Raw genomic sequence first — 25,280 nt, 5'->3', positions numbered from 1 at the left:
GTCAGTGTGCGTGGGTCAGTGTGTGGGTCAGTGTGTGTGTGGGTCAGTGTGTGTTGGTCAGTGTGCGTGGGTCAGTGTGTGTGTGGGTCAGTGTGTGTTGGTCAGTGTGTGTGTGTCAGTGTCTGTGTGGGTCAGTGTCTGTGTGGGTCAGTGTGTGTTGGTCAGTGTGTGGGTCAGTGTGTGTGTGGGTCAGTGTGTGTTGGTCAGTGTGTGTGGGTCAGTGTGTGGGTCAGTTTGTGTTGGTCAGTGTGCGTGGGTCAGTGTGTGGGTCAGTGTGTGTGTGGGTCAGTTTGTGTTGGTCAGTGTGTGTGGGTCAGTGTGTGGGTCAGTGTGTGTGTGGGTCAGTGTGTGTTGGTCAGTGTGTGTGGGTCAGTGTGTGGGTCAGTGTGTGTTGGTCAGTGTGTGTGGGTCAGTGTGTGTTGGTCAGTGTGTGTTGGTCAGTGTGTGTGGGTCAGTGTGTGGGTCAGTGTGTGTTGGTCAGTGTGTGTGGGTCAGTGTGTGGGTCAGTGTGTGTTGGTCAGTGTGTGTGGGTCAGTGTGTGTGTGGGTCAGTGTGTGTGGGTCAGTGTGTGTTGGTCAGTGTGCGTGGGTCAGTGTGTGGGTCAGTGTGTGTGTGGGTCAGTGTGTGTGGGTCAGTGTGTGTTGGTCAGTGTGTGTTGGTCAGTGTGCGTGGGTCAGTGTGTGGGTCAGTGTGCGTGTGGGTCAGTGTGTGGGTCAGTGTGTGTTGGTCAGTGTGCGTGGGTCAGTGTGTGGGTCAGTGTGTGTGTGGGTCAGTGTGTGTGGGTCAGTGTGTGTTGGTCAGTGTGTGTTGGTCAGTGTGTGTGGGTCAGTGTGTGTTGGTCAGAGTGTGTGGGTCAGAGTGTGTGTGGGTCAGTGTGTGTGTCAGTGTGTGTGGGTCAGTGTGTGTTGGTCAGTGTGTGTGGGTCAGTGTGTGTGTGGGTCAGTGTGTGTTGGTCAGTGTGTGTGGGTCAGTGTGTGTGTGGGTCAGTGCGTGTGGGTCAGTGCGTGTTGGTCAGTGTGTGTGGGTCAGTGTGTGGGTCAGTGTGTGGGTCAGTGTCTGTGTGGGTCAGTGCGTGTGGGTCAGTCTGTGTGTCAGTGTGTGTGGGTCAGTGTGTGTGTGTCAGTGTGTGTGTGTGGGTCAGTGTGTGGGTCAGTCTGTGTGTGTTGGTGTGTGTGGGTCAGTGTGTGTGTGTGTGGGTCAGTGTGTGTGTGTTGGTGTGTGTGTCGGTGTGTGTGTGTCGGTGTGTGTGGGTCAGTGTGTGTCGGTGTGTGTGTCGGTGTGTGTGGGTCAGTGTGTGTCGGTGTGTGTGTGTCAGTGTGTGTGTGTGTGTGTGTGTGTGTCGGTGTGTGTGTGTGGGTCAGTGTGTGTCAGTGTGTGTGTCCCTCACTAACAGGCCTCTCTCTGTATTCCCAGCATTGCGGACGGTTGGGAGCTGTGTGTATTCGATGTTGCCGCTCAGACTCTGCTCAGTAGCTCCAGCTGTGCCTATTTGGCAAACAGATGTTTGGGGCAGGATCTGCAGCTGGTGAGGGAAGGGCGGTGTGCGGACTCTGACTTGCCCTGGGCAGTGGAGCGGGCTCGCTTGTCCACCTCCAGCTCCAAGAGGGAGCCCTGTGCCTCCATGGATACGTGCTATGACTGGGAGCGGTGCCGAGGTAAAGGTGGACGTGGTGATGGACGTTGGGTCTGAGCTGTAGATCGGAGGGTGGTCACTCTGGCTGGGTGCGCTCGGGCCCCTCACCCCTCCTACGGGCTGCGGCTTCGATATCCCAATCCCGCTCCCTCTCCCACTATCCAGTATCGTATCACAAGCCCCGGGAAGCTTATCTCTGGATAACTCGGTGCTGTCTCTGTGATTCTCCCTCAGAGACTGACCGGTTTAACGGCCCCTCCCTGAGGAACCCCTCCTGTGAGGGGCTGGAAGCTCGCCACACTCTGAGTCAGAGCGTTAATCCTGTTCCGATCGTCACCCTGACACAATCACACTCATTTCACTCCCTCACGTCCAGGGTCACAACAATCAGAATATTCCAAAAACCAGCCAGGGAATTGTCAAATTCCTGGAATGTCGGCAGCCAGTTTGTGCAAAGCAAGATCCCACAATCAGCAATAGCCGGATAATCTCGTTTCACACATTGATTGGTCTCTTTGTGGAACCCCTACCGTGCGGAAGGAGGCCATTCAGCCCATCGAGTCTGCACCGAACGCAATCCCGCCCAGGTCCTATCCCCATAACCCCATACATTTACCCCCAGCTAGTCCCCCTGACACTGAGGGCCAATCCACCTAACCAGCACGTCTTTCAGACTGTGGGAGGAAACCGGAGCACCCGGAGGAAACCCACGCAGACACAGGGGAACGTGCAAACTCCACACAGACAGTGACCCAAGCTGGGAATCGAACCTGGGTCCCTGGCGCTGTGAGGCAGCAGTGCTAACCCACTGTGCCACCGGTCAGCTATGAACCACAGCTCCTCCAGCAATGCAGGGCCGGAACCTCAGCCCAGGTTTTTGTGTTGAAGGGTTCTGGGGTGGGACATGAACCTCCAACCTCCTGACTGACAGGCTGGTGTGTTAGCCCCCGAGCCAGAGGCCATGTATCACTGGGGAGGGTGTGGGGGTGTAGGCTGGGTGCTGCTGCCTCTCTCAGCTTTCTGCATTGGCAACAGTGAGTGTAACAAATCCCTGGGCAGGATATCCTGGCCTCGGTCACCAGAAAATCCCACCGGGGTCAGTGGACCTTCCCATTGTCCCCCCAGCCCACCCCAATTCCCGTGACGGACAGGACAGGACAATTCACCCCACTGTCTCATCCTAACACTGACCCTTCATTTGCCTTTCTCTTTCCCTCAGGGTCAGTGTGCATCTGCCTGCTCCCCAATCAATGTCCTCGCCAAGATGCAAAGGATTACTGCATTGTCTTTCACTCCAGGGAGCAGAGAGTGAGCCTGTGTATGCTGGGAGCCTTAATATGCAAGAAGATTCCATTTCAGATGTGTGCTTCCTCTGGGCCAACATTCCAGACCTCTGGGCACTGAGAATCCCAACCGAGCCTCAAGGACAGCTCAGAATGAGAGACCTTCACAAAGATATCGGAGGACAGAAACATAAAGAGACCATTGATCCCCGCGAGCCTGCTCACCACTAACTATATCACAAAATATACCTTCCTATTCTCACAGTAATGCATATTCAGACTGAACACTCTGTTATCTGTTTAAAGAATACTTTTTTTTACTTTGAAATAAAATCAATGTTGAGATTGAAAGCATTCCAATTGTTTCGAATCGATTTGTACCGACCTGGGGGGATATGATTGGTTTGGGAATGGACGGTGAGATCGACAAAGCATTCTTTCTGGATGTATCACAGCTTGGTCTGGGCTCCTGCTCTGCCCAAGACCGCAAGGAACTACAAAAGGTCGTGAATGTAGCTCAATCCATCACACAAACCAGCCTCCCATCCATTGACTCTGTCTACATTTCCCACTGCCTCGGCAAAGCAGCCAGCATAATTAAGGGCCCCACACACCCCGGACATTCCCTCTTCCATATTCTTCCATCTGGAAAAAGATACAGGTCTGAGGTCACATACCGACTGACTCAAAAACAGCTTCTTCCCTGCTGCTGTCAGACTTTTGAATGGACCTACCTCACATTAAGCTGTTCCCCTACACCCTCGCTATGACTGTAACACTACATTCTGCACCTTCTTTCCTTCTCTATGAATGGTATGCTTTGCCTGTATAGCGTGCAAGAAACAATACTTTTCACTGTATGTTAATACAAGAGACAATAATAAAGCAAATAAAAGTGTTTAATTTGGAAAGATGCAGAAACGGCACACAGCGCTCCAGTCTGACTCCACATTCAACTGGGAATAGTTTACCCCACTCTGTTTAAAGTGAATATACATTTATATAGCGCCATTAATGGAATGAAATATCCCCTGGTCTTCACAGGGACAGTATAAAACAATACTAGACACAGACACCCGAGGAGATAGTCACCAGAATTCTACTGCCCTGTCTGTCACAGAATCGGAGCGGGCGAGGGACTGAGATTGGAAATGTCCGTTGACCTTGGGGGAGAGTTTCCAGTCTCACTCGAGCAAGGCTGGAAAACCCTGACCATTCGGTCAGATTAGCTCGGTCAATGGGATAGGTTTTAGCCCGTGTCTTACAGGACATGGGCTAAAACCAGTCTACTCAGTCTCTCCCCATAAGCCAACCCTCTCAACTCTGGAATCAACCTAGTGAATCTCCTCTGCACCCTCTCCAGTGCCAGTATATCCTTTCTCAAATAAGGAGACCAAAACTGTACACAGTAACTCCAGGTGTGGCCTCACCAGCACCTTATACAGCTGCAACATAACCTCGCTGTTTTTAAACTCCATCCCTCTGGCAATGAAGGATAAAATTCCATTTACCTTCTTCATTACCTGCTGTACCTGCAAACCGACTCCTTCAGATTCCTGCACAAGGACACCCAGGTCCCTCTGCACAGCAGCATGCTGCCATTTTTTTTGCCGTTTAAATGATAGCCTGGACTGTGGAGGAAACCGGAGCACCCGGAGGAAACCCATGCAGACACGGGGAGAATGTACAAACTCCTCACAGACAGTGACCCAAGCATCAAACCTGTGACCCTGACGCCGTTGAGGCATCAGTGCTAACCCACTGTGCCACTGTGCCGTTTGTGATTGATAAGGAGAGGCAGTGGTGTGGTGGTATTGTCGCTGGGTGAGTAATCCAGAGACACAGGGTGGTGCTCTGGGGACCCGGGTTCAAATCCCATCACAGCAGGTGGCCAAATCTGAATTCAGTTAAAATCTGGAATTAAAGTGAAGCTGTTGTCTTGGAAACCCATCTGGTTCACGAATCTCCATCCTTAACTGACCTGGTCTATATCTGACTCCAGAGCCACAGCAAGGTGGGTGACTCTTAACTGCCCTCTGAAATGCCAGAGTGAGACAGGTCAGGAAGGGTAAGGTCAGTGACACCCACATCCCATCAATAAATAAAAATAATTCTCCTGAGTATTCAGCTCCAGAATAAACTCCTCCAAGATCTTTGCCCTCTGCCCTGACCCACACAACAGAAGCTGTTTTCAGTGTATTTAACACCTGCGTTATGCTGCCGAGTTACCAAGACTTGACACAACACACCGTCCAGCAGATACCTGAGGCAGCACAGTGGGTTAGCACTGCTGCCTCACAGCCCCAGGGATCCGGGTTCGATTCCCGGCCTCGGGTCACTGTCCATGTGGAGTCTGCACATTCTCCCCGTGTCTGCGTGAGTTTCCTCCGGGTGCTCCAGTTTCCTCCCACAGTCCGAAAGACATGCTGGTTAGGTTGATTGGCCGTGTTAAATTGACCCTAGTGTCAGTGGATTAGCAGGGTAAATAGGGGAGGTTATGGGAATAAGGCCTGGGTGGGATTGTTATTGGTATGGGCTGAATGGCCTCCTTCTGCACTGTAAGATTTTATGATTTTCTCATCCCTTGGGGGTTCCCTGACTCAGGCGTATATCGCCGTTCCTGCACGGTCACTGGGTCAAAATCCTGGAACTCCCTCCCTAACAGCACGGTGGGTGTACCTGCACTACTTGGACTGCAGCGGTTCAAGAAGGCAGCTCATCACCACCTTCTCAAGGGACAACTAGGGATGGGCAATAGATGTGAGCCTGGCCAGCGATACCCATATCTCTCTGCTCATGGCCCAGATTCCCTCTTGGTTCTCTTCTGGAATTTCTATATTTTATATTTCTTTCCCTATTTGAGGATTGGATTACTCTTAACTGGATTCATCGCAATGTTGATGGGTCTTCTTGGCCCTGGGGATGGGGGGGTACAGGGGTCTTCTTGCCCCCTGAGGGGATACAGGTGTCTCCTTGACCCCTGGGGTGGGGGAGGGGTATGGGGGGGGGCTCCTTGGTCCTGGGGATGGGGGGGTACACAGGGGTCTCCTTGCCCCAGGTGCCACACTCTGCCAAAGGTGGGGGTTTGAACCATCGGCTGGGCTGCGAGGTGAGGGCAAGGGGGCTGGACACGGGGCAGGGTGGGGGCAAACACTGAGGGGGCTCTGTGAAAGGACAGCGATACCAGGCAGAGAGTGGGAGAAAGGCAGAGGGTCACAATGGCAGGCACAGGGGTGAGGAGGTAGATATAGAGGACAAATAATGGAACAGGGGTGTGGGGGGCTGGGGAGTGGTGGGGGTGGGGGGCGGGTGTTGGTGGGACCTGACAAGGTTGCGTGACACATAGACAAACACTGGGGAGTAAGGGCGAACATGTGTGTTGCTGGAATGGGATACACGCAGACTGCATGTGTGGGTGTGTGGGTTCACTCACACAGACACTGAACGGACCATGTTTTGTGGGGGTCGCTGCCATCTGTCTCCCTCTGTGGGCAGAGGAATGCTGTCAATGTCCCTGTTCAGGGGCTGGCAGACAGGAGTCAGGGGTTCCGACTGGGAAGTGGAAAGGAGTTACATAGACTGGTGGTCCAGGGGCAATGCAGAGTCTGTAGTCAGAGATAGGGGACAGTGCAGGAGCAGCCACTGGGGGCACAGTGTAACGCACCCCCCCCCCCCTTCCCCCAGCCACAGAGAGGGGTAAGCTCCATGTGCTCTATTAGGAAAAGCACAGCTTGATGTATGCACTGTCCGACAGTCAATGCCCTGGGAAAGGTGGCCTCTGTATTGGGCAGCAATATGGCAACTTATCATTGTGATAACCCCATGGGGAAATCGCTAACTTACCTCTCAGTTAGACCCCGTTAAATACGAGCTCCCTGAGGATCGATAATTAGCCAACAAAATGGAGTTCATATACTGAGTTTTTTTTACAAAGCAAGACCCTGAGTGAGTCCATTGTCGTTTAGGTCCTGGTTGGGACCTGTTGCGTTCACCACAGGCTTGTGTTTATAGTTTATTATAAAGCACGGTTCCTTCACAGCCAACTCTCGGAGTTACTATAATTATCTAAATGGAGAGAGGGATCTGGGTGTCCTCGTGCATAAGTTCATGGAATCATAGAATCCCTACACCGCAGAAGGAGGCCCTTCAGCCCTTCGAGTCTGCACTGACCACAATCCCATCTAGGTCCTAACCCCATATCCCTACGCATTATACCCACTAATCCCTCTAACCTACCCATCCCAGGACACTGAGGGTCAATTTAGCATGGACAATCAACCTAACCCACACATCTTTGGGTGGAAACCCACACAGACACAGGGAGAACGTGCAAACTCCATATAGACAGTGACCCAAGTCCAGAACTGAACCTGGGTCCCAGGTGCTGTGTGGCAGCAGCACTAACCCACTGTGCCACCATGCCGTTCAGGTTCAAAACTGATTTGGATTTAGAAATATAGAAGGTAGGAGCAGGATGAGGCCATTCAGCCCTCAGAGCCTGCTCCACCATTCATCACGATCACGGCTGATCATCCAACTCAATAACCTAATCCTGCCTTCTCCCCATAACCTTTGACCCTGTTCATCCAGCTGCCTCTTGGATACATTCAGTTGAGAGGTTTGGAGTTTGACAGAGGTGGAAATTTGGCTGAAAATGGGGACCGAATCGAAGAGTTTGTTTTTATTGACTAATTCCGAATATCGAGCAGGAACATTGTGTAAATTCTGGGAGGATGTGTTTGGACACGGCCTGGGGTTGTTGATGGGAAGCAGCTGGAGAAGGTCAGGAGCGAGGGCGCGATGGGAATGTTCCCTCAGAAATTTGTCAACAAAGAATCTTAAAGGCAATGTCAGCTAGTCTCTTTCTTAAAGGCAATGTCAGCTGTTTAGGATAATCAGTCAAGATCTTAACTTGGAATCCAAGGGAATCTGGAGATCCGGTGGAAAGGTAGATTCCTGGTGGATGATTGCATAAAATGAGGAACAGTATGGAAGGGCTGAATGGCCAGCCACAATTCCAATCTCTGATGTTTCTCATCACTATTATTCAGTGTAGTGAACGCAAAGTCCCAAAGCCTAGCAACATCTTCCAGCCCTGTTGCGCAGTGTGTGCACAGTCCTGAAGATTAGCAGCATCTTCCAGTCCCACTGCTTGGAGTGTGCTAAGTCCCAAAGTTAACAGCATCTTCCAGTCTCGCTGCATAGAATGTACAAAGTTCAAAAGTCAACAGCACCTTCCAGCCCCGCTGCATAGAGTGTGCACAGTCCTGAAGGTTAACAGCATCTTCCAGTCTCGCTGCGTAGAATATGCAAAGTCCCAAAGATTAATAACATTTTCCAGTCTCGCTGCATAGAGTGTGCAAAGTCCCAAAGATTAACAGCATCTTCCAGTCCCGCTGCATAGCGTGTGGATGGGCCTCTGCTGAGTGTGTGAATTGGATACTCTATGGTGTGGAGATGCCGGCCTTGGACTGGGGTGGGGCTCAGTAAGAAGTCTCACAACACCAGGTTACAGTCCAACAGGTTTATTTGGTAACACGAGCTTTCGGAGCGCCGCCCCTTCATCGGGTGAGTGGAGCATTCACTTGACCCAGCCCTCCGAGACACTCAGCTGACGAAGGGGCAGCGTTCCGTAAGTTTGTGCTACCAAATAAGCCTGTTGGACTTTAACCTGGTGTTGTGAGATTCTACCCGCGGTGTGGTAAAGAGTTTTGCTTTCTCCCACTGGCACACAGCAGGGTGGGGTGGGGGCGGGGTGTGTTGGGGTGCGGGGGGGGGCAGGTGGGGTGGTGTGGCACCAACGGCCCATCGAGGGAGGGGCTGTGCCCACTGTGGAATTGATCAGTGATCACGCCACGCTCCCTCGCTGGGAGCCAGGCTTCCCGGGAGAGTTCATAATCCCACCAAAGACTAAAATCCAAAGGAAGCTTCCGGAAGAGTCCACACAAGGAATCCTGGTCAAAAAGTCCAAAAGGAATAATGACAATCGCCTCGAGTTTTCAGTGTAGCCACTGCCCGATGCTGCCCTGGGTGAGAGTGAGGTAGGCCGCAGTGTCCAGTAGCTGGGTGCCAGTCACACATTCCCCTGCCAGCTACTGATTTTAATTTTAATTTTAATTTAATTTTAATTTTAATAAACGGCCCACATCTCTGCTACCCACCCCCCCCGGCCCACCACATACCTTCTCACTGCTCCCCCTCTCTGCCCCCCCGCACACTCTCAACACAAGGACAAATATGAAACTACATTTGACACAGAGCCACACAGAGAGAGATTTGCCCAAAGGTTTTAGAGAATATCTTAAAGGAGAGGAGGAGAGGAGGAGAGATGTAGGGGGGAAGGTTCAGAGCTTGAGGCTCAGGCTACTGAAGGCAAGGCCCCAGAGTCAGGGAGGTGGGGATTAGAGAAGCAAAATGATTTTTAAAATTCTTCCCCAGGATGTAGGTGCCGTTGACTGGACCAGCGTTTATTGCCCGTCCCTAATGTCCCCTTGCCTTCCTGAACCGCTGCAGTCCCTGAGGTGTAGGTATACCTGACGTGGAGATGGGAGATCTCATTGAGACGTATAAGATGATGAATGGGATGGATAGGATAGAGGTGGAGAGACTCTTCCCGCTCAGAAAGGACAGTAGGACTAGGGGGCACAGCCTCAAGATAAAGGGGGGGGCGGTTTAGAACGGAGTTGAGGAGGAACTTCTTCACTCAAAGGGTGGTGAATCTCTGGAATTCTCTGCCCGTTGAAGTGGTGGAGGCTGCCTCGCTAAATATATTTAAGACGCGGGTTGATGGGTTCTTGATAAGCGAGGGAATTAAGGGTTATGGGGAGAGGGCGGGAAAGTGGAACTGAGCCACGACAGATCAGCCATGATCTTATTGAATGGCGGGGCAGGCTCGAAGGGCTAGATGGCCTACTCCTGCTCCTATTTCTTACGTTCTTATGTTCTTATGTAAAACACAAAGAAATCCCACAACACCAGTTTAAAGTCCAAACAGGTTTATTCGTAGCAAAAGCCACAAGCTTTCGGGATAGGCTGTCCCTTCGTCAGGTTCTCCTAGCCACCCTGATGAAGGGACAGCCTATCCCGAAAGCTTGCGGCTTTTGCTATGAATAAACCTGTTTGGACTTTAAACTGGTGTTGTGGGATTTCTTTGTGTAGGTATACCCACAGTGCTGTTAGGAAGGGAGTACTAGGATTTTGACCCAGTGGCGATGAAGGAACGGTGATATATTTCCAATCCAGGATGGTGAGTGACTTGGACGGGAATCTGCAGGCAGTGGTGTTCCCAGGTATCTGCTGCCCTTATCCTTCTAGATGGTGGTGGTCATAGGTTTGGAAGGTGCTGTCTAAGGAACCTTGGTGAGTTGCTGCAGTGCATTTTTAGATGGTACACTCGGCTGTTACTGAGTGTTGTGGTAGAGGGAGTGAGTGTTTGTGGATGGGGGGCCGGGGCTGCTTTGTCCTGGATGGTGTCGAGCTTCTTGAGTGTTGTTGGAGCTGCACCCATCCAGGCAAGTGGGGAGTATTCCCTCACACTCCTGACTTGCAGATGGTGGACAGGCTTTGGGGAGTCGGGAGTTGATTTACTTTCTGCAGTATTCCCAGCCTCTGACCTGCTCTGGTAGCCACGGTATTCAATGGTTAATCCAGTTCAGTTTCTGGTCAATGGTAACCCCCAGGATGTGGATAGTGGGGGATTCAATAATGCAATGCCATTGAACGTCAAAGACTAATGGTTAGATTATCTCTTGTTGTCCATCACCTGGCACTTGTGTGGTGTGAATGTTACTGCCACTGGTCAGCCCAGGCCTGGATATTGTCCAGAACTTGCTGTATTTGAACATGGGCTGTTTCAGTATCTGAGGAGTGGTGAATGGTGCTGAACATTGTGTAATCATCAGCGAACATCCCCACTTCAGACCTTATGATGGGAGGAAGGTTATTGGTGAAACAGCTGAAGATGATTGTGTCCAGGTTACAGCTCAGTAAAGGAGATACAAGTTCTCTTTCTTTATAAACTACCTTTATTTCTTTAATCAACCACCACACACAATTCACCCCCAAACCCCAGTGCCACCTGTAGCTCCTTTATATATCAGTGACTTCTACTAAATAATTCACATCCAATAAGGACTTAATTGGAAGCAGTGTTAAACCATTCTTAACAATCTCCCCTTCCGAAAGAGAAAATATATTTAGATGAATATTGTTTTCCCACAAAAAAACAGAAAACACAACACACAAAAAACACTATTTCCTTTTTCTCTTTCTTTTTATACATTCCTTGAAGAAAAGGAAAAAAACACATTCACAGAAAGATAGACCTTAATAATATCCAAATGTTTCTTTCAACGAGCAAAATAATCAGCTAACTGATCTATTATTGTCACACGTATTAACATATAGAGAAAAGTATTGTTTCTTGCACGCTGTACAGAAAAAGCATACCATTCATAGAGAAGGAAAGGAGAGTGTGCAGAATGTAGTGTTACAGTCATAGCTAGGGTATAGAGAAAGATCAACTTAATGTGAGGTAGGTCCATTCAAAAGTCTGACAGCAGCAGGGAAGAAGCTGTTCTTGAGTCAGTTGGGACATGACCTCAGATTTTTGTGCCTTTATCCTGATGGAAGAAGGTGGAAGAGAGAATGTCCCGGGTGCGTGGAGGTTATAGTGGATGCCTTGGTGGTTATTTTCCAAACGTCGCTGGATTCCGGGGAAGTGCCGGATGATTGGAAAACGGCTAATGTTACGCCGTTGTTTAAGAAGGGTGCCAGGCAAAAGGCGGGGAATTATAGGCCGGTTAGTTTAACGTCTGTGGTAGGTAAAATGTTAGAATCTGTCATTAAGGAGGAAATTGCGAGGCATCTTGAAGGGAATTGCTTGATAGAGCAGACGCAGCACGGTTTCATTAAAGGGAAGTCGTGTCTGACAAATTTACTGGAGTTCTATGAGGATGTGTCTAGGGCGGTGGATAGAGGAGAGCCGGTGGATGTGGTCTTTCTAGATTTTCAGAAGGCGTTTGACAAAGTGCCTCACAAGAGGTTATTGCAGAAGGTCGAGGGACATGGAGTTGGGGGTAGGGTGTTAGCGTGGATAGAGGATTGGTTGTCAAATAGGAGGCAGAGAGTGGGGGTCAATGGGTGCTATTCGGATTGGCGGATGGTGACTAGTGGAGTGCCCCAGGGGTCGGTGCTGGGGCCTCAGCTTTTTACCATTTATATAGATGATCTGGAGGAGGGAACCGAGTGTAGGGTGTCGAAATTTGCTGATGACACCAAGATTGGGGGAACGGCAAATTGTGCGGAGGGTGTGGAGAGTCTGCAGAAGGATCTAGATAGGCTGGGCGAATGGGCCAGGAAATGGCAAATGGAATTTAATGTTGGCAAGTGTGAGGTGGTCCACTTTGGTAGGAATAATGGTAGGAAGGACTATTACTTACGTGGCGAAAAACCGCAGCAGGCGACGGTGCAGAGGGACCTCGGGGTCCTTGTGCATGAGTCGCAAAAACCCAGCCTGCAGGTGCAGCAGGTGGTCAGGAAGGCGAATGGGATGCTGGCCTTCATAGCGAGGGGGATTGAATATAAAAGTAGGGAGGTCTTGCTGCAGCTGTATAGGGCATTGGTGAGGCCGCAGCTGGAGTACTGTGTGCAGTTTTGGGTGCCGCACCTGCGCAAAGATATTTTGGCCTTGGAGGGAGCGCAGAGGAGGTTTACTAGGCTGATACCGGAGTTGAGGGGGTTGAGCTACGAGGAGAGGCTGAATAAACTGGGCTTGTACTTGTTAGAATTTAGAAGAATGAGGGGAGATCTCATTGAGACGTATAAGATGATGAATGGGATGGATAGGATAGAGGTGGAGAGACTCTTCCCGCTCAGAAAGGACAGTAGGACTAGGGGGCACAGCCTCAAGATAAAGGGGGGTGCAGTTTAGAACGGAGTTGAGGAGGAACTTCTTCACTCAAAGGGTGGTGAATCTCTGGAATTCTCTGCCCGTTGAGGTGGTGGAGGCTGCCCGGCTAAATATTTTTAAGAAGCGGGTTGATGGGTTCTTGATAAGAGAGGGGATTAAGGGTTATGGGGAGAAAGCGGGAAAGTGGAACTGAGCCACGACAGATCAGCCATGATCTTATTGAATGGCGGGGCAGGCTCGAAGGGCCAGATGGCCTACTCCTGCTCCTATTTCTTATGTTCTTATGTTCTTAATTATACTGGCTGCTTTGCCGAGGCAGCAGGAAGTGTAGACAGAGTCAATGGATGGGAGGCTGGTTTGTGTGATGGATTGGGCTACATTCCTGACCTTTTGTAGTTCCTTGTGGTTTTGGGCAGAGCAGGAGCCCAGACCAAGCTGTGATACAACCAGAAAGAATGCTTTCTATGGTGCATCTGTAAAAGTTGGTGAGAGTCGTAGCTGACATGCCAGATTTCCTTAGTCTTCTGAGAAAGTAGAGGCATTGGTGGGGCTTTCTTAACTATAGTGTCGGCATGGGGGGACCAGGACAGGTTGTTGGTGATCTGGACACCTAAAAACATGAAGCTTTTGACCCTTTCTACTTCATCCCCGTTGATGTAGACAGGGGCATGTTCTCCTTTACACTTCCTGAAGTCGATGACAATCTCCTTCGTTTTGTTGACATTGAGGGAGAGATTATTGTCACCGCACCAGTTCACCAGATTCTCTGTCTCATTCCTGTACTCTGTCTCATCATTGTTTGAGATCCGACCCATTACAGCGATGTCATCAGCAAACCTGAGAATCGAATTGGAGAGGAATTTGGCCGCACAGTCCTAGGTGTATAAGGAGTATAGCAGGGGGCTGAGAACACAGCCTTGTGGGGCACCGGTGTTGAGGGTGACCGTGGAGGAGGTGGTGTTGCCTATCCTTACTGATTGTGGTCTGTGAGTTGGGAAGTTCAGGATCCGGTCACAGAGAGAGGAGCCGAGGTCCAGGCCACAGAGTTTGGAGATGAGTTTTGTGGGAATAATAGTGTTGAGGGCTGAGCTGTAGTCAATAAATAGGAGTCTGACAGAGGTGTCCAGGGTTGAGTGCAGGGCCAGGGAAATGGTGTCTGCTGTGGACCTGTTTCAGGCAAACTGTAGTGGATCCAGGTAGTCCAGGAGGCTGGAATTGATTTGTGCCATGACTAGCCTTTCAAAGCACTTCATAATGATGGATGTCAGAGCCACTGGACAATAGTCATTAAGGCACGCTGCCTGGTTTTTCTTAGATACCGGGGTGATGGTCTTCTTGAAGCAGACAGGGACCTCAGATTGTTGTAAAGAGAGGTTGAAGATGTCTGCGAATAGCCCCACCAGCTGATCTACGCAGGATCAGAATGCTCGACGGGTACCCCATCTGGGCCAGTCACTTTCCATGGGTTGATCTTTGAGAAAGCTGCTCTGACATCTGCAGCGGTGACCCCAGATACAGGTTCTTCTCTTCCTCTGATCACCTTCACTATCTGAACTGGCGCTATGTTTCTGTGCCCTCCATTTTTGAATTTTGTGTTCCCAATCCATGGACATCCTCCTCTGTATTCTGTACATTCAACCAGTGTTTACACTTTCCAGTGGCCTTCCTAATGACAGTTGCATCCCTCAGGCAAGGATGTCACTTTTGTACCCACCTATGGCAGTTGTCCTTTAGAAAAATGCCTGTCCTTGTTCATCAGAAGTATTGTGTTGCTGTACAGATATCCTGTCTACCTCAGCTAACTGTCCTCATAATCCTGCAACACGGGAGAATCCGATGACCCCGGTTCCCCGTCATGTTCCGAAAAGTCTGATTACCACGTTGCAAAACAATTGTTTTGCCATCAGAGCCAATCGCCTTCCCTGGGCCTTCCTGATCATTAATAATGTCCCCCTTACAGTTTACTATATCCCCTTGCTGTAAAACTGTGTCTGATGCCTGTACATTGTGCCCTGAAGTTCTGCAAATTCTTTTAGAGAGTTCTGCCTCCAAAAATGATCTTCTACTTGTACGCCAAGCATTTAAATGTTCAGCAAAGGCAGAGCTAATTGTAGCTTTTACCCCCGTGTGGAAGAGTCAAAGAACAAAGAACAAAATCAGCCTGGGGAAACAGGCCCTTCAGCCCAACGAGCCCGCGCCGCCATCTCAACACCACCAGTCCCCCTCTCCACCCACGACCCCTGTCTAATGTTTTATGGCCATCAAGATGAGGGAAACTAATTTAGGGACAATTTATTCCTGCCAATCAGCCTAAGAGCACATCTTTGGGGTGTGGGAGGAAACCGGAGCACCCGGAGAAAACCCACGCAAGCACGAGGAGAATGTGCAAACTCCCACAGACACCGGCCCAAATCCATGTGTCTGCACAGCAAACAGTGATAGTCAATTACTAGGGGGCACAGGTTTAAGGTGCAAGGGGGCTAAAGGAGATATACAGGGCAGGTTTTTTACATAGAGAGTAGTGGGTGCCTGGAACTCATTGCTGGGGGAGGTAGCGGATACACACACACACACATACACACACACACACATACACACACACACACATACACACATACACATGCACACGCAAGCATGCATACATACACACACACACATACAGACACGCATGCATATGCACATGTGCACACACATTGATACACACACATACATGCACACACACACACACGGGTACACACGCGCACATGTGCACACACATGCACACATACATGTAAGAACATAAGAACATAAGAAATAGGAGCAGGAGTAGGCCATCTAGCCCTTCGAGCCTGCCCCGCCATTCAATAAGATCATGGCTGATCTGTCGCTGCTCAGTTCCACCTTCCCGCCCTCTCCCCATAACCCTTAATCCCCTCTCTTATCAAAAACCTATCAACCCGCTTCTTAAAAATATTTAGCGAGGCAGCCTCCACCACTTCAACGGGCAGAGAATTCCAGAGATTCACCACCCTTTGAGTGAAGAAGTTCCTCCTCAACTCCGTTCTAAACCGCCTCCCCTTTATCTTGAGGCTGTGCCCCCTAGTCCTACTGTCCTTTCTGAGCGGGAAGAGTCTCTCCACCTCTATCCTGTCCATCCCATTCATCATCTTATACGTCTCAATGAGATCTCCCCTCATTCTTCTAAACTCTAACGAGTACAAGCCTAGCTTATTCAGCCTCTCCTCATAGCTCAACCCCCTCAACTCCGGCATCAGCCTAGTAAACCTCCTCTGCACTCCCTCCAAGGCCAAAATATCCTTGCGTAAGTGCGGCGACCAAAACTGCACACAGTACTCCAGCTGCGGCCTCACCAATGCCCTATACAGCTGCAGCAAGACCTCCCTACTTTTATATTCAATCCCCCTCGCTATGAAGGCCAGCATCCCATTCGCCTTCCTGACCACCTGCTGCACCTGCAAGCTGGGTTTTTGCGACTCATGCACAAGGACCCCGAGGTCCCTCTGCACCGTCGCCTGCTGCAGTTTTTCGCCCCGTAAGTAATAGTCCTTCCTACCATTATTCCTACCAAAGTGGACCACCTCGCACTTGCCAACATTAAATTCCATTTGCCAGTTCCTGGCCCATTCGCCCAGCCTATCTAGATCCTTCTGTAGACTCTCCACACCCTCCGCACAATTTGCCTTTCCACCAATCTTGGTGTCATCAGCAAATTTCGACACCATACACTTGGTTCCCTCCAACATACATACACACACTCACACGCACATACACACACGTGCATACTTACTGTCACACTCATACACATACGCTCATACTCACACATGCGCACTCACACATGCACACTCACACGCTCACACACACACACAAACACACACACGTGCATACTTACTGTCACAAGCACAAACACACACTCATAGATATACTGACATACTCACACACACCCACACTCACACATTCATTCACACACGCACTCACTCACTCGCACTCATGCACTCACTCACACTCACAGTCATACACACACTCACACACACGCACTCACACACTCACTTGTATGCACACTGACAGTCACTTACACACACAGTCACAAACTCGCTCTCACATTCACTCGCATGCACATTCACACACACTCACACTTGAGCACACACACAACATGCATATTTACTCATTGTCACACTCAGTTACACACACTCAGACACATACACTCATATATGTAGTCACATACTAACACACACACTTGCACTCACACACACACTGACATTCAATATTCACTCACACACACACACACACACACACTCACTTGCACACTCGCACATTCACTCACACTTAGGATCAAACACAGGTTTTGGGAAGAACAGGAATCAAGTGGTCGGGAACAGGAACCAATCTCTCAATCCCAACTCCCGAAAATTCTCAATGTTGTGTAATCGGGAGCTGGAATGTGTGAATTGTATCCAAGTGTTGGCCAAGGGCTGAGAGAGTGTCCCAGCCAGAGAGCTGACAGAGTTAGTGCGAGGAGACCAACGCAATGATGAAGGTACAGGCACCCACTCTGCACAGGATCAGAGGGGGGGAGAGGGGGAGGGGGAGAGGGGGAGGGTAAGGGTAGGGAAAGGGGGGGGGGCGGTGAGGGTGGGACGGGGGAGAGGATGGGAGAGTGAGGGTGGGAGAAGGTGGTGGGGTGGCGGAGGGGGCAGAGGGTGGGGGGGGGGCAGAGGTGAGAGTGGGGGGTCAGAGGTGAGGGTGGGGGTCAGAGGTAAGCCAGGGGGCCCATGGTGACTGGCGCCTTGACTGGAACACACAGACTGGCCGATTCAGAGTGAAAGCCATTCCCAGAACGGGCTTCGGGAGGGAGGGGGCTGGATCCAGGGCTGGTGAACCGTGGGAGGCTGCAGATCCTCACTGGGGTGACATTCAGATCACTGAGAGTAACAGGGACAACAGTCGAGGCTGGGACAGTGGTGCCAGTAAAGGCAGGCTGCTTTACCCTGGATGGCGTTGAGTTTCAGGAGTGTTAGTGAGCAGGTGTGGGATTGGAAGCAGGGAGTGGGCTGAATGGCCTCCTGCAGGAAGGCAGCGTGGAGGAGACAAGCTGTGAAGAGAGCTGGAGGGGAACAGGGAGCTCCAAAGTCTGACGCTCGCTTTCTGCTCCCTCAGCTTCTGCTCCTGGTCTCCATGGCGACGGCTCTGGCTCATGGACAACATTCGTAAGTCAACAACTTCCTGTCCCGTCTGGCGTGGGGAACGTTACCGTGGCAACAGCGAGGGATTGTGGGAGAGCGAGAGGGGGAGAGGGAGGAAGGGCGAGGGACGGATGAGGGGAAGGGGATGGAAGGATAGGGATGAGGGCTGAGGAGAGGAGATGGAGGAAAAGGTGTGAAGGAAGGAGAGGGGAGGGCAGCGGAATGGAGGGACAAGGGGGGAGGGAGAAGGGAGGATGAGCGAGGGAGAGGGGCGAAGAGTGGATGGAAGAAGATGGAGAGATGAGGGAGGAGAGATGAGGGGAGGGTGAACACACAGATGAATGAGGAGAGATCGAGGGATGAGTATTGGAGGAAGGATAAATAAAGGAGGAGGAATTGATAGTTTTGGGAAGAGGGATATAGGATGGATTGAGGAACGAAGGATTGAGGGCTGAGGATAGAGCGATGGAAATTGAGGGATGCTGGTAAGAGGAGAGGGATGGAGGTAGAAGGAGGAGGAAGAGAGAGGGATTGAGGGTTATTGAGGGTGTGTGATGTGGAGGGAAATGATTAGAGTGATTTGGAAATGAGTTCAGAGGATGCTCCCATCCCCCAGCCTTGTGGGAGAGTAGAGTTACAGTGACTATTGGTTTGATTTATTATTGTCACATGTATTAACGTACAGTGAAAAGTATTGTTTCTTGCGCGCTATACAAAGCATACCATTCATAGAGAAGGAAAGGAGAGAGTGCAGAATGTAGTGTTACAGTCAGAGCTAGGGTGTAGAGAAAGATCAACTTAATGTGAGGTAGGTCCATTCAAAAGTCTGACAGCAGCAGGGAAGAAGCTGGTCTTGAGTCGGTCAGTATGTGACCTCAGACTTTTGTATCTTTTTCCCGATGGAAGAAGGTGGAAGAGAGAATGTCCGGGGTGCATGGGGTCCTTAATTCTACTGGCTGCTTTGCCGAGGCAGCGGGAAGTGTAGACAGAGTCAGTGGATGGGAGGTTGATCGGATGGTAATCTATGGTCATCTGTGTAATCTATGGTTAGCACCAATGATGCAATGGGTTGAAGTGGCCAATGAGAGCACTGAATGTTAGAAAGTAAATCGGCGTGTGTTTGCAAGTCTTGTTTGATGTGAGCGGATTGTGGGAATGTTGTCAGATTGGGATGTCTCCACACAGCTCCGTATCTAACTCCTGCCTTTTCTGTTAACAGTGCCGTCCACTGCCAGTGGGGTCGGTTCAGCCCCTGGAGCGAGTGTGAGGGCTGTAACAACACTCAGGTTAGTTAACCCCCCCTCCCCGTTACTGACGGTGTACTCGCTGCTCTGCAGGGGAATAGGCAGCCGGATGAGTTAGCCGAGTAGAAGAGGTAACGTTCTAATGGTCTATGAATGGTGGTGGTTGTGACGGTGATACCCAGCAGGTAAATGGGCAGCATTGTTGGTGGGGGTTTGCCAGCCTGCTGTGGCATTGCTTACAGAGCAGGGTGGAGACAGGAAACCCCACACTGGTGTTTAATTACTGTGACTGTGGCAATAATCAGTTCGACAAAGTCGCCGCTCTTTGGCTCTGGGGCAGTTTAGTTTAAGGACACATTTCAAGGTCATTTAGAATCCAGTTGATGGGAAATATTTCAGTAGATTGGAGGATTGATAAATCCCAGGAAACTCCTGCTCTGGGGCAGGTAAGAAAAAAATTTCCAACACCTTTTACAGATGAAACTCACACAACATTAGCACATCTCAGAATCACAGATCACAGAATATTACAGAGCAGGAGAGGCCCTTCGGCCCATCGAGTCTGTACATATCTAGCTGCAACGCACCTACCTATAACACATTTACCTAAAACACATTTACCTGTAACACACTTACCTGTAACACAATTACATTTACACATAACACATTTATTTGAAACACACTTGCCTGTAACACACTCACCTGTAACACACTTGCCTGTAACACACCTACCTGTAACACATTTACCTGAAACACATTTACCTCTTGTACATCTCCCTGAGTAAGATATGAATCGGGGACAGTGTGGGAAGGTGCAAAAGAGATGTAAGATCATCCATAATTGCACTGGGCAGCGGGGCAGCATCAAAGGGCTGAGTGGCCTCCTCCTCAAGCTGCTTTGTACCTGTCCTGTAATAATTCCTCAGAGGCAGAAACCCCTCCACTAAAACCCCCCAAATTACAAGTCTGACAACAGCAGACAGAACCCTCTCAGTTCATCGTCTATACTCGGAGTTCCAGAGGAACTGACACGCCTAGTTACATACAGAGCAAGAGGTCGGCCCTTAATCAGGGAGTTTACATCCTAACCAGCCCACCTCCATCACCTAATTAAGGTGGTTACAGTTTTTATAGATAGCATCTTTGAAATTGGAGCTGGTTTATTCTCTGACTCTGTTCCTCTGTTTGCTCTCAGGCTCGCTGGAGATCCGTGGCGGTTTACGCACAGTTCGGGGGTCAGCAGTGCACTGGTTCCAGATTTGAAATTCGCCCGTGTGTCTCAGCGAGGGACTGCCCCTTAGACCAGGGCTGTGGAGACCAGTTCCGATGTGCTTCAGGTTGTGAACACTTCTCCTCTCAGGTGTGGGTGGTGGGGGAGTATGATCCACTTTGGTAGGAAGAATGGTAGGAAGGACTAATACTTACGGGGCGAAAAACTGCAGCAGGCGACGGTGCAGAGGGACCTCGGGGGACCTTGTGCATGAGTCGCAAAAACCCAGCCTGCAGGTGCAGCAGGTGATCAGGAAGACTAATGGGATGCTGGCCTTCATAGCGAGGGGGATTGAATATAAAAGTAGGGAGGTCTTGCTGCAGCTGTATAGGGCATTGGTGAGGCCGCAGCTGGAGTACTGTGTGCAGTTTTGGGCGCCGTACTTACGCAAGGATATTTTAGCCTTGGAGGGAGTGCAGAGGAGGTTTACTAGGCTGATACCGGAGTTGAGGGGGTTGAGCTATGAGGAGAGGCTGAATAAACTAGGCTTGTACTCGTTAGAGTTTAGAAGAATGAGGGGAGATCTCATTGAGACGTATAAGATGATGAATGGGATGGATAGGATAGAGGTGGAGAGACTCTTCCCGCTCAAAAAAGACAGTAGGACTAGGGGGCACAGCCTCAAGATAAAGGGGGGGCGGTTTAGAACGGAGTTGAGGAGGAACTTCTTCACTCAAAGGGTGGTGAATCTCTGGAATTCTCTGCCCGTTGAAGTGGTGGAGGCTGCCTCGCTAGATATTTTTAAGAAGCGGGTTGATGGGTTTTTGATAAGAGAGGGGATTAAGGGTTATGGGGAGAGGGCGGGAAAGTGGAACTGAGCCACAACAGATCAGCCATGATCTTATTGAATGGCGGGGCAGGCTCGAAGGGCTAGATGGCCTACTCCTGCTCGTGTTCCTTATGTTCTTATGAGTGGCGTACGGCCCTTGGACTATTCGTCATTCCAGACCCCCCCCCCCCCCCCCCCCCCCCCCCCCACCCACCAAGGGTGGGTGGAATTGTCTTTAACTGGATAGCAACTGAAGAGAGCAAGCAGAGATAGAAGCATCCTCTGTGTGAGTCCCACTGGGTGAGGACCTGGGGCACTGGGGCATCGGAGCACTGGGACATGGACACTGGGGCACTGAGACACTGGGACACAGAGACACTGGGGCATCAGGACACTGGGGCATCAGGACACTGGGACATTGATTACTGGGGCACTGGGGCATTGGGACACTGGGGCACTGACCCAAATCCTTCTAAGAGATGATAGAGGTGATAAGTATAACCTTTCACCTGGAGCAAATGAAAGGTTATACTTTCTGCATCTGAGGCAATCCAGGGCCTGAACTGTGCTACCGTGATGGGATAGAGCAAATTTTACTCTGTATCTAACCCTGTGCTGTACCTGTCCTGGGAGTGTTTGATGGGGACAGTGTAGAGGGAGCTTTACTCTGTATCTAACCCCGTGCTGTACCTGTCCTGGGAGTGTTTGATGGGGACAGTGTAGAGGGAGCTTTACTCTGTATCTAACCCCGTGCTGTACCTGTCCTGGGAGTGTTTGATGGGGACAGTGTAGAGGGAGCTTTACTCTGTATCTAACCCTGTGCTGTACCTGTCCTGGGAGTGTTTGATGGGGGGACAGTGTAGAGGGAGCTTTACTCTGTATCTAACCCCGTGCTGTACCTGTCCTGGGAGTGTTTGATGGGGGACAGTGTAGGGGGAGCTTTACTCTGTATCTAACCCTGTGTGTTACCAATATCAGGAGGTTTATTAGGTGTCAGTGGGATCTCTCCTGAGTCCCGGTGCCTCTGAATGTCACAAGCATTTCCCTGGGGAAGGGGAGGTTTCTGGAATGTCGGGTCTGTGTGACAGGAGGGCTGGATCCAGGTATCTCTGAGTCAGTGTTTGATTTGATTTGATTTATTATTGTCACATGTATTAATGCACAGTGACAAGTATTGTCTCTTTCGCATTATACAGACAAAGCATACCGTTCATAGAGAAGGAAAGGAGAGGATGCAGAATGTAGTGTTACAGTCAGAGCGAGGGTGTAGGGGAAGATCAACTTAATGGATTGAGTGGGCTGAGTGTATCTTGTGTCTCACTGTGTGTCTCACTGTGTGTCTCACTGTGTGTCTCAGGGCAGTGTGTCAGTCGGACTCTGGTGTGTAATGGGGATGAAGACTGTGAGGGAGATGGAGCAGATGAAGCAAACTGCGAGAGTCACACAATGGCGTGTGACATTGATAAAATCCCACCCCAGGCAGAGCTGACCGGCATGGGGTAAGAGAGATCCCACACTGCAATGAGCTGGAGACCAGAACAAGTGTGTGTGTGAGGGTGTGTCTGAGTGTGTGTGTGAGGGTGTGACTGAGTGTGTGTGAGGGTGTGTCTGAGTGTGTGTGTGAGGGTGTGTCTGAGGGTGTGTGAGGGTGTGTCTGAGTGTGTGTGTGAGGGTGTGTCTGAGTGTGTGTGTGAGGGTGTGTCTGAGTGTGTGTGTGAGGGTGTGTCTGAGGGTGTGTGTGAGGGTGTGCCTCTGTGTGTGTGAGGTTGTGTGGGAGGGGGAATCGGGAGAGAGTCAGTGACAGGGGAAAGTGTCCGTGGGGAGAGTGTCCGTGGGGAGGGTGCCCGTGGGGAGGGTGCCTGTGGGGAGAGTGTCCGTGGGGAGGGTGTCCGTGGGGAGAGTGTCCGTGGGGAGAGTGTCCGTGGGGAGGGTGTCCGTGGGGAGGGTGTCCGTGGGGAGGGTGTCCGTGGGGAGGGTGTCCGTGGGGAGAGTGTCCGTGGGGAGAGTGTCCGTGGGGAGGGTGTCCGTGGGGAGGGTGTCCGTGGGGAGAGTGTCCGTGGGGAGAGTGCCCGTGGGGAGGGTGTCCGTGGGGAGGGTGTCCGTGGGGAGGGTGTCCGTGGGGAGGGTGCCCGTGGGGAGGGTGTCCGTGGGGAGGGTGTCCGTGGGGAGAGTATTTTTGGCGGAGTGTCTGGTCTATTTTCAGTCCCAGTCTCTGGTATAAAGTGTTTTTTTTTCTTTAAGCTTTGATGTTATTAAAGGAGAGTTTCGGGGACCTGTCATCAACACCAAGTTCTTTGGCGGAACGTGCCGGAAGGTTTTCAGTGGGGATAACCGGGAGTTTTACCGTCTGCCTGAGAACATTCTGCAGTACACATTCCAGGTAATGGTTCTGATTGCTGATCCCTGAGGGATAACCCTCTGTCTGATAAACACAACCATCACTCCGTCAGCTGGGAGGGGGGGCACGGTGTCACAGTGGTGAGCGCTGCTACCTCACAGTGCCAGGGACCCGGGTTCGATTCCCGGCTTGGGTCACTGTCTGTGCGGAATTTACACATTCCCCCCGTGTCTGTGTGGGTTTCCTCCGGTTTCCTCCCACAGTCTGGAAGATGTGCTGGTTAGGGTGCATTGGCCGTGCTAAATTGTCCCTCCGTGTACCCGAACAGGCACCGGAGTGTGGCAACCAGGGGATTTTCACAGTAACTTCATTGCATTGTTAATGCCATACTTGTGATTCATAAATAAACCTGACCTGTCACCCCCTCCGGCTCCTGGGTGCCATTCCCCTGTGTCCTCTGGCCTTGTGACCCTACCCTCCCCGGCAGGGGACCCCCCCCCACCCCCCCCCCCCCCACCCCCCCCCCAGCTTTCGCAGCTAATCTGTAGCCAGGCTCCCAGTGCTGCCCGTCCAATCAGAGCGCGGGCAGCTCCGGGTGCTGACGGCCCAATGGGAGTGCTGGATGCTGCCGGGGTGCGACTGGACCTTCTCCCACTGACTGCACAGCAGCTAAAGGGTTAACAGGGGACAAGACCAGCCAGGGGGACTGAGCTGTGTCGTCCCGGCCCCAGGGTAAGGGTCCTTTAAACTGGGGTCACGGAGCCTCTGGTGCCCCCGCCCCCTGCCCTGGCACAGGGGCATGGGCTCCACAAAGCTGGCAACCCCTGCAGTGAAGTTACTGTGAAATTCCCCTAGTCGCCACACTCCGGTGCTGATTCAGGCCAATGGACCCAAACCCGCACGTCTTTCAGACTGTGGGAAGAAACCGGAGCACCCGGAGAAAACCCACGCAGACACGGGGAGAATGTGCAGACTCCACACAGACAGTGACCCGAGCAGGGGATCGAACCCGGGTCCCTGATGCTGTGAGGCAGCAGTGCTAACCCACTGTGTCAGCCTATTTTAAATTTGGATTAGTTTGATGTTGAATTCGATGACTAGCCATGATTAAAATAAATGGAACAGCAGGCTGGAAGGGCCAAATGGCCTCCTGCTTTGAGTTTCTACGCAGTGATATGAGCCAGTATAAATAGACCAAAAGAGAAAATGCTGGAATATCTCAGCAGGTCTGGCAGCATCTTTCTATGTCTTTTAGCTTTGACAAAGGGTCGCCTGGTCTGGAAACGTCAGCTCTTTTCTCTCCTTCCAGGAGCTGCCAGACCCGCTGAGATTTTCCAGCACTTCCTCTTTTGGTTTCAGATTCCAGCATCCGCAGTGTTTTGTTTTTTGTCCAGTATAATTAGGTGTCTGCCGCACACCATGTGCCTGTTCCTGTCTGTGTAACCACCAGTCCCTGATTTCACCCACTGAGAGAACATAAGAACATAAGAAATAGGAGCAGGAGTAGGCCATCTAGCCCTTCGAGCCTGCCCCGCCATTCAATAAGATCATGGCTGATCTGTTGTGGCTCAGTTCCACATTCCCGCCCTCTCCCCATAGCCCTTAATCCCGTTGCCTACCAAAAACCTATCTACCCGTGGCTTAAATATATTT

The 25,280-nt window shown here is 51.0% G+C and overlaps 2 protein-coding genes across 2 annotated transcripts in view; both read left to right on the top strand.

The window, feature by feature from the left end:
* Positions 1-3,270, top strand: part of LOC145339837 (complement component C6-like) — a 43,824-nt gene extending 40,554 nt beyond the window's left edge. Inside the window, 2 exon segments of the mRNA XM_080184370.1 lie at positions 1,414-1,655; positions 2,853-3,270. Of these exon segments, the coding sequence (XP_080040496.1) occupies positions 1,414-1,655; positions 2,853-3,037 (427 nt within the window). The 3' untranslated portion in view covers positions 3,038-3,270.
* Positions 3,271-18,471: 15,201 nt separating this feature from the next.
* LOC145339838 (complement component C7-like) lies at positions 18,472-23,669 on the top strand (the record flags this gene model as incomplete). The annotated part of the gene is made up of 5 exons (XM_080184371.1): positions 18,472-18,491; positions 19,226-19,292; positions 20,446-20,587; positions 22,647-22,788; positions 23,531-23,669. Coding segments are annotated over exons 1-5 (510 nt in total), but the record flags the coding sequence as incomplete, so codon positions are not given.
* Positions 23,670-25,280: the final 1,611 nt, after the last annotated feature.

The sequence above is a fragment of the Carcharhinus amblyrhynchos genome, unplaced genomic scaffold (genome assembly GCF_965287045.1).
Source record: "Carcharhinus amblyrhynchos unplaced genomic scaffold, sCarAmb.v2.hapA scaffold_696, whole genome shotgun sequence".
In the NCBI taxonomy this organism is placed as follows: Eukaryota; Metazoa; Chordata; class Chondrichthyes; order Carcharhiniformes; family Carcharhinidae; genus Carcharhinus; species Carcharhinus amblyrhynchos.
Note: the sequence above shows the minus strand (reverse complement) of the source record. Positions and strands in the feature narration are given on the sequence as shown.